At 33.9% G+C, this 9,649-nt stretch overlaps 1 protein-coding gene across 1 annotated transcript; it reads right to left on the bottom strand.

The window, feature by feature from the left end:
- Positions 1-9,123, bottom strand: LOC110735311 (UNC93-like protein 3). Its single transcript, XM_021915486.1, has 10 exons — positions 8,734-9,123; positions 8,375-8,538; positions 7,180-7,243; positions 6,682-6,795; positions 6,510-6,554; positions 4,351-4,607; positions 4,181-4,271; positions 1,626-1,738; positions 1,424-1,547; positions 1-321 (listed from the first exon to the last, which is right to left on the bottom strand). Exons 1-10 carry the CDS (start codon positions 8,899-8,901, stop codon positions 151-153), a joined length of 1,311 nt encoding a protein of 436 aa, XP_021771178.1. The 5' UTR covers positions 8,902-9,123; the 3' UTR covers positions 1-150.
- Between the last annotated feature and the right edge of the window lie 526 nt (positions 9,124-9,649).

The following is a 9,649-nucleotide window of genomic DNA, read 5'->3' as shown; positions in this document are numbered from 1 at the left end:
TTCAATAACTATGCCTTTATGAAGATGAGAGCAATGAATATATGTATTATAAAGGGGACATTTTTCATCAGGGAGTATGAACTATACAAGAGATGAAATTTATATTTGCATCAGCAAATTGTACAGGTTACTGAAGATGAGAAGAGAAGCCTACAAGGCTTTTACAACTTTTTGGGTGAGGATAAAAAATGTACTCAAAGAAATGCAGAGTGCAGTAAGCATAATTGCAGCCATCATATGCAGTGATATGTAAGGTGTCAGGAAGAAGATAACTGCGATGGAAAGGCTCTGCCAAACCTTCAACTGTGCAAATGCTCCCTCCTGTAATCAATTTCATTAGAATTTACAGGAATTTAAACAACAAAATAGGTTTTAGTATCATTCAATCGGCCCAAGGGAAAAACTATGTGGATTTACTTAACAGAAATAAGCAAGTAAGAAAAAGCTAAGCCCTATCCATATATTTCTTAAAGCACTTTGTTAAGAAAAGATACTTATCTCATCTTAGTTGACACATTTCATTAAGTGCATTTGCCAATCCATGCTTGTGTGAGCATAGGGATAACATGTTTGTGTGGGTGGTGGTATGGTTGTGCCTTACACAATGGTTAGATGGTGGTGGTTTGGTGATGAAAAGGGCAGGTTGGTGTTGGGATGGTGGTTGAATGGTGGTAGGACAAGGTAAAGGGGTGGACATGGTGGTTAGGAAAGAAAAAGTGGTACAATTTTGGTATCAAAATATCAAGCAATCACAATTTTGTACCAAAATTATTTCCTCTGTCCCCGATTGATAGTCACTTATGTCATTTTTGGGCACCCCAAATGTTAGTCACATTTGTTTTTTTCAAGTACCATTATTATTATTTTTTTACCAAAATTCTCTAACATTTGCAAAAATATTTGTGCAAATTTAACTTTCCAATGTAAATTTTACTTTCCCATGTACTTAAATTACTTTATCTCTCCACTTTTTTGCATACCCAATGTAAATTTACTTTTTCAATGTACTTTTTTAATTCTCCTTAATTCCCGTGATTTTTCTTCAAAAGTGACTTATCAATCGGGGACGGAGGGAGTAATATTTATTGTACCAATTTTTTCGTAACAAAATATGTGGTTTTTGTACCAAAATTTTTCGGTACCAAAATTGTACTTTTTGAGATTTGGTAAATACCTCACGTGAGGCATTGCGACCGACTCTAGAGGAAGAAATTTTTTTCTATAAACATATGCACAGTGCAGTACATAATATCAGATATGCTGGTATGAATATTCCACTAATATAACTTCAACCTGAGACAAAACATCTACCAACATGAACTAGGAATATACAGAGAACTATGAGGCTCATATTGGTATATTATTGGTCATTTGAAGCCAATTGCAAAAGATATACTTTCCAATAATAGAGAAAAACATTTACCATGTCATGTTTGAAGAGCATTCCCAATAGAGCATTGATTTGTGTCATCATCACACCATCACCAATGCCCAATGCTGCGGCCATTAAGAGTGGATAAACCATCCCAAGAACTCCACTACTTGTGCTGAATTGTTGTGTACATTAAGTGTCAGATATTATAATCGATCAATAGAACAGATATCTATACAAGTAGGACATTTACCTATACTTAAGAAGAATCCAAAGCAATACAACAGCATGAGCTGAAGATCCACCCACAATTATCCAAGTAACTGAAGAAACACTGGAAGTAAGCCGACCAGCAACAAGAGAACACTGAATAAAAGTTAAACATACGCTTAGTCGCTCAGTGATCCACACCACAATTGATAGAGTATTTTACCACAGTTAGCTTACCAAATCACAGTGGTACACGTAAATTCAAATATCAGAAGTCAATAAATTTTGCCAAAATCATGTCATATGCAGTAAGATATAATAGGAAATAGGAATATGGTACTGAAATATTTGGTTGTATAAAATAATCTTTATGTTCTAAAATCACATAATGCTACTAGAATACATCTATCTCAAAATTAATCTGCTTTTTGTTCAAAATAGTAGAGAAAAATCATTCAGATGGAAGTATGCTGAGTAGACTCTCAATAAAAGTTTCCCTTGGAAGTATTTTCTAGAAGGATATACATATCATAGCAATAAGCAATATATACAATGAAAAACAATAATAATGTGAAACATGGACATTTTGTGATCCTTGACTTAAAATTCAGTATTCGGCTTCTGATGGTGTTCAAAAGACATTGGACAATGCAACTTCTTTCAAAGGACTTACAAATTTACAATAGTTAAAGTATCAAATAGAGCAGAAAAATTATGTAATTCTGCTTTGTTGTAATAATAATAAGGAAACATTCGGAAAAATAATCCCAACTTTGCTCCGTCCGCCCAAAATAATCCCAACTTTGGATTATTTTTTAATAATCCCAACTTTGGATTAATTTTTAATAATCCTAACTTTATACTTCATCCGCTCAAAACAGTCTCATGTGACCCGGTAACCTATTGAACATGTAATTTTTTTTTTAAGGTTTAATGCACACGTGTCCTCACGTGATTGGTCAAAAAAAAATTAAAAAAAAAAAACTTAATTAAAATTATAATAAAAAAAAAACCACCAATTCAATCCCCCGTACTGCCAAGCCACCCCCTCCGGTAGGTGCCACCCTGTCCCCCTCCCTTTGCCTGCGCCGGACCCAGCTTCCCACGGTCGCCGGTGCCGCCCCTACCCCTCTCCCGCGCGTCAGCCCTCCCCCTTCCCCTTAAACCACCATCTCAAATAGAAAAATATATCCCAAAAGAAAAATATATCCCTAGATTGAAAATCCGATCGAAATTATTATTCAATCAATGCCCATTTCCTACGTTGCGATTTTCATTACTACGGTAACATTTCATATTTGATAATATTTGATTTTTTTTTTTATTTTTCTGGGTTTTTTGTGTTTTTAATCTAGAGTTAGATTTTTCAATCTAGAGAAGGGTTTTTAGGCTGTTTCGTGGGGGTTTTGGGGTGAGGGGATGATGGTTTAACGGGAAAGGGGAGAATGGTCCGAGCGGCGCCGGCGCAAGGGAGGGGGGAGGTGATTGGGCAGCGGCCGGTGCCTGGGACTTGCGGTGGCTGGGTTGAAGGCTGATGTTTAATTTTTTTTTCTTTTTCTTTTTATTTTTTTAAACCTATAGTAGGATGACACGTGTCTGGTAATTTGAAATAACAAGTTAGATGACTGGTTGGGACTGTTTTGAGCAAATGGAGTATAAAGTTAGGATTATTAAAAAATAATTCAAAGTTGGCATTATTTAGGGCAGATGGAACAAAATTGGGATTATTTCTGTCAACCTAACAATAATCATAAAGAAAAAGATATTACCCAATGGGAATTAAAGAGTTCATTATCAGCATGATCTAGTTCATTTCAATGTGACCAGCTTAGTTATCACTTTACATGCAAGCAATCTTTTGTTAATCATATGACTGTACAAGGCTACAACCCTAGCACCAAGTACAGTAGAGTCAAATAAAGCTTACAAACAATTCCCACTTTCAAAGTTTCAATCACAAACTAATTGGGGAAAATACACTCAAAAGCCTGTCCTTCTTTTGCAGTTCAGGGATTAGTTTGCGATTTGACAGAAAATATCTAAGAATTATCTGCAAAAGTTTGATGATAATGATAAACTTACAACTTGTCAGGTTAAGTCATACTAAAATTGGGTAGAAGTTGAAATGTCAAGGACAATTACAAGTTGCAACTGCCAATTTCTATCCCATTGCAATTACAAATTACAACTGCCAAAGTCAGTGGAGATCCACAAGTGTATAGCCTTCTGGAAATCAATATGAAATGACAAATACAAATTACTTTTGTTTTCACACACCCACACACACACAAAGGAAAACAATGCTGAAGGATTGGTAGTAACTTCATGTCCTACACAGCAATGTCAAGCCCAAAAGGCAGTGCCATTTCCAATTATGAACAACAAAATATAGGCATCATGTAAAATAATGCGACAAGTTTAGTAACTTCAAATGATTATATTCGATCCCAATCTACAGACAGGATATTCAAACTATATCTAAGTTGAAGTTCTGGCCTCATGGTGTGCAGCATACATGAATAATGTTAGTGTCAAAACACTATTAAAAAATAAATAAAATAAAAAAAAAAAAAACAGATGCAGATTGTAAGAACTTACAATAGCATCAGCAGCCCCGTAGATCGCCATTGAACCACCTATACCAGACTCTCCAAGAGCAGGCTTTACAATTTTCTTGGTGAACTCAGCCCTAAGAAGTTTAACATGAAGGTGACTATAATCACAATGCAATTAGGATGAAAACAAAATTAGAATGCTAGCATACTTACCAAACAAATGCTTGCTGTAATCCAGAATATGCAAAAAGGGGTATTATCAACAGAATGCGAATATCAAACAATGGTTTAATAACTGTTTTTGCAATAGAGACCACGTAAGCAAAGCAGTTGATGGAAGATTCTTTAGGTTGCTCTTCAAATGCGCCATCTCTTGAATTCAAAAAGCACATTAATATGCAACCAAGGGTCAAGATGCAAAGGAATACAAAGAACAACAGCTTGGTACAACTACCACTACTATCTCCCTCCTGCAATAAATAAAATATATTATTACAAAGAACTATGTCACAGCAGCTATGAAGATTAAAAAAATAATACAAGATCGCCAATATATTTTACTTGCCAGAATAAAGTCAAAATGGAGCTAACATGACATGTACCACATATATTGGGTACATCAAGTGTAACTGAAAAGGGATGAAGTTGACAACTAGGTCATCAATGATAAGCCTAAGATGATTTTAGGCTAAACCAGGGTGGTACCAATGCCTTCTATACAAACACTCTTTACATGTTCAACGGGAAAAATTTCAGATGCCGAAATTTATACAAAAGAAATAAAGAAAGAAGCTAAAGTGTGGAGAACTAGGAGTCCTCTGATAAAAGAATACTTAACTTGACTTCCTAGCACAACTTTTGCAAGCATACATAATATATAGTTCTTGATATCCTTTTTTGATGATGCAACATACCTCAACTCTATAAGAAACTCCCTTACTTATGAAAGTCGAGAAGCATAGAATTTTACATATTTATTGCTTTATCATGTGGGTCGAAAAGCATAAATGATTCAATAACATGCTTTCAGTACAAAGCCCTTTTTCTCCACAAATGAATATGACGAAGACATGAAATTACGTTAAATCCACAATTTGACTTACACCCCATTACCTCAAAATAAAATAGAAGTGAAAACAGACATAAGAAAGTCACTAGGAATAAATAAAACAAATTTCTTTTACTCTTTTGTATATCATTCATCCAATATAAGCGATCATAGTGCACTACACAACTTGTGCTAATTCGTTTTCAGACACGCTTTAAGTTTTTTACAATTTAACCAATTCACCTTAATCTTGTCATTACTAGTTACTACAGCCGAATACCACCTCTGGCCCCCTCCCAAGTTCATGTTGACATAAAATAAATATCTAAAAAAAAAAAGTTCCAGTGAGATGTTTGCCGTGGCAATGTATATATCAGTCCATAGATTGTCTTTTAACTATGTCAGATAAGAATATCTAATTTATACATTACACTTTGTATTTGACAATACACCACCAGCACCTCATGCATAGGACCTCATGCCATTTATAAATGAAATAACAACAAAATGCATAAGTTTTTATTGACTTTTACCACCTTTTAAAAACCCATTTTTCTATTACCTTAAATAGTTTAATTATATTTTCTTTAGTATTTTACCACCTAAAAATAAAAGGAAAATTTAATTTTTACCACCTCCAAAAAAACCTTTTTTATGGAGGTGGTAAAATAAAACATTTTTTTATGGATATGGTAAAAGCAAATAAGTGGTTTTTTTGGAGGTGGTAAAAAACAAAATAACCAAAATAAAATTTCTTTTATTTATTCCACCATCAAACAAATTCCATCCATGAACCTCTTATTGGCCCACACAATTTCATTTCTCCATTATTTATCACAATCTTTATACATTCCTATATACTTTTTCAACCTCCAAAAACTCACTCCTCAATTTTTTTTACAGAACTGTTACCTCTCTAACACTATTGTTCCACATCAGAAGAAAAAAAAAAGAAGCGAAGAGAGGTAGAGGTGGAGGAGATGGAGATGGAGATAGAGATAGAAATGGAAGCTGCAAGAATGAATGAGGGAACTATATATATATATATATGAAGGGGAAATGGAACATGGTGGACCCCTCTTAACAAATTTATGGATAGAATTTGTTAAGTGGTGGTAAAACCAAAAGAAAACTTTTGTTTTAAGGGTGGTAAAAAAAACACAAATTTTTTAAAGATAGTAAAACACGAAAAATGGTTTCTAGATGGTGAAAAAAAGAAATAGAATCCATATCCATATTATTAAACATTACCAAAAGACTTTATTTTAGTTAGAGACCTAAATCTAGGAAATGAAGCTTTGTAACTTAGTATTGTAACACTTACTTTTCCATCTTTCAAGAGAAAGAGAGCCAAAAGATTTCCAATAATCTGAAAACAATGCAAATATAGTATTAAAAACAATAATCTAATTGTTTTTGCAAATATACCTGTAAAACAACATATGTTGATGGCCACAATAAACAAGATTTAAGAAGAAGAAGAAAAAAACACACACCTGATGTGTTGCATAAATCCCCCAAAACTCTCCATTGAAGTTACCAATCACAGTTCCCTCGTGTAAATTGCAATCTCTGGCATGACTGCGTGCAGTGGAAGTTAAATATGTTCCCTGGCAGCCAATACTAATATCAGAGAACAATCTGAAAGTTTCTCACTCGTCAATCAGTCAAGGAAGCAAAGTAAATGAATCTCCAAATATTATTTCCAATCAGACTTCAGCAAGCAAATTGAAAAGTAGGGGAGAGCCATATAGTGGTTGAAAGTTAGTTAAAAAAATTAAATTTTGAAAGTGGTATGAGAGGGAAAGTAAGAGAAACTAAGAAAGTGCAGGATTAGTAAAATGATGGATAAAGAAAAAGTAGTAAGAGAAATGGGGCAAAATTTTACAAGGGAAGGCAGGACTTTTCCATAACGAGTTCAAGAAATTTTATATAGGAACAAGACAGGGGAGTAATACAGTGAGACACATTGATTAGTTTTCATGCATGAGTACCTGCCCAACCCATATTATTGAAGCACAGAATCCCATATATACAGAGGCAGGGACCATTGTGTACCTGCATATGTAATCCGTAGAATTCAAAATTATGGATAAGTTCTGAATACAAAATAAGATTAAATTTTCATTGTATAAGGTGTCAAAATTAAGATTGCAGGATCTAAGATATGTGCTCACCTCAAACTTAACAATTGTTAGTGCAGTTTAGGATTACCATACAATTGTACATTCAACATGATATTGCTCTTTGTCGATGATAATAAATATTATATCAAAAAACACTGCTTACCTAACTTTTTACATAATTCAGCCATCAATAAATTATGAAGAAAAAATAATCACAATTCACTTACCACTATTAATTACTTTTTCCTAATTCTACCATTCTACAAAGTCAAGTGTCTTAAATACTAATTAGAAATTGCAAAGTACAGCAATTAATCCTTCAATTCGAACTTTTAAATCACATCACATTTCACATATTACACACTTATTTTGGGCCATAGATAGACCCAATTATTTTTTTTTAAAAAAGAGCTCCTCTTTTCAGGGACGCACGACATTTACGGAGAAACGTAGCAAGAATTTTATGCATTAAGAACTATTTCCCATATTTGAGCAACAGGTTCATCTTTGAGGGAGATAATCATATTGTTATCTTTCTTATCAACAGACAAGAAAACATCCCATGAGCAGATAGCAAACGCCGTAAATGGAAGTTATAAGAGCACTAACCAGTTTGTTCAGTGTGAATCAGGGGGAAAAAAGGCCACTAGATCGAAGACCAACATTAATACACGGATTCTAGGAACAACAAAAACACCGGCAGAGTTTATTACTAAAGCTGTATAAAGCTCATAATTGCACCACAACATTATAGGATGAAATAATCTAAAAATTACTGGAATAGGAAAGATCTTCCAAACTTGTATTTTCTCCTATCTCAAGGGAGCCCTCGTTTATCTTCATGATAAACAAAAATCGTATATCTAGTGCCATTTTTGTATGCATAGATTCATAATAAAGGCTCCATAAAGAGATGCTACACATGCTATCAAGCAAACTAGAGAACAGTGCCACTGACTGCACATAGTTGAGTTATTAGACTAGTATAGGTGTACAAAGTTGAAATAGCAATAATTAAGGAGCTGTAAACAACCAAAACATGGAAACCAAGAGTAGAACTTACCAATTTGGCACCATATTTGCAGCTGTAAATAACCAATACCCAGTAGTTCCAAGGAGCAGAGCACTCTTTGATCCCAATTTTCGAACAAACAACGAGGCGAAAAACGAAAATACCATGAATGATACATACAAAATCCCCAATGATATTGTACCCAGATCACCTTCCTGATAAACAGAAAAAATTCAGCAAAAAAATTTTAAATTTGGACACAATACAAACGCCCAATTACTCAAATTATAATTAATTATGTGCCAAACAATCAATTAATCACAAAATTTAAAAGCAATTACAAAAAATCATGCGAAATTCAAATGATTGATTATTCAAAATAATGCTGAAGTTAATGAAATGAAACTCACATCGTTGACCGTACTCTCTAAATTCTGAACAGCACCATAAGCCGAGAAAACGAGCAAGAAAGCTAAGCTGAGTATATGAACATCTCTTGAATGAGTTTTAGGGTGATAAATCGACGCATTTTGATCAACCAAAGGTAAGTTTTCATCAGGAGAAGTTATAGACCCCATTTTATATTGAAATTGCAAATTCCAGCAAACGCTAGAAATTGAGCAATTCAAGTAAGGAAATCCTTGAGTTGAAATGTTGAATACTGAAGTAGTAGCTAGATCATGGACGCTTCAAATGAGTGATTATGAACTCACAAAGGATTTTAGAAATCAAACATATGAAGTACGGAGTACTTCGTTTCGTAAAGACTTTAAAGAGGAAGCCTTGTGTATGAACCCAAGAAAAATCAACACTTCTTCCGTTTCTTTTTAAGTTCATACCGTTTTTTTAGTCACGTTTTTTAATGCACAACTTAAACCATTTAGGGAGCGTTTGGTTCACACAATTAAGGTATAAGGTATGGGTTTAGAATAGTTTAAACCCATACCTTATGGTTTTTTTATGATTTTAAAGAGTTTCAAACCATTCCTCAAACCCCCAAGGTATGGGGTTTAGAAACCTTGGGAGGAGGTGGGTTTGGCTCATTCCCATACTTTTAGGTATGAAATAAAAGAAAAAAATTACATTCCATAAGCGTACCAAACATATGGTATTAAGAATCAAGTTCCAAACCCATACCACTATGATTTCATTCCTGATTCCAACCCCATACCAGTTTGCGAACCAAACACCCCCTTATATTTATAACGTTAGGTTTTTCACCATATACCCATACCCCGAATTTTTTTGTTTATTTACCATATACCTATGAAATTTTTCAAATTTATGCCCTTGAGTTGTTACAAAAATTAACCATATACCTTAATG

Source organism: Chenopodium quinoa, unplaced genomic scaffold (genome assembly GCF_001683475.1).
Source record: "Chenopodium quinoa cultivar QQ74 unplaced genomic scaffold, ASM168347v1, whole genome shotgun sequence".
Lineage (NCBI taxonomy): Eukaryota > Viridiplantae > Streptophyta > Magnoliopsida > Caryophyllales > Amaranthaceae > Chenopodium > Chenopodium quinoa.
Note: the sequence above shows the minus strand (reverse complement) of the source record. Positions and strands in the feature narration are given on the sequence as shown.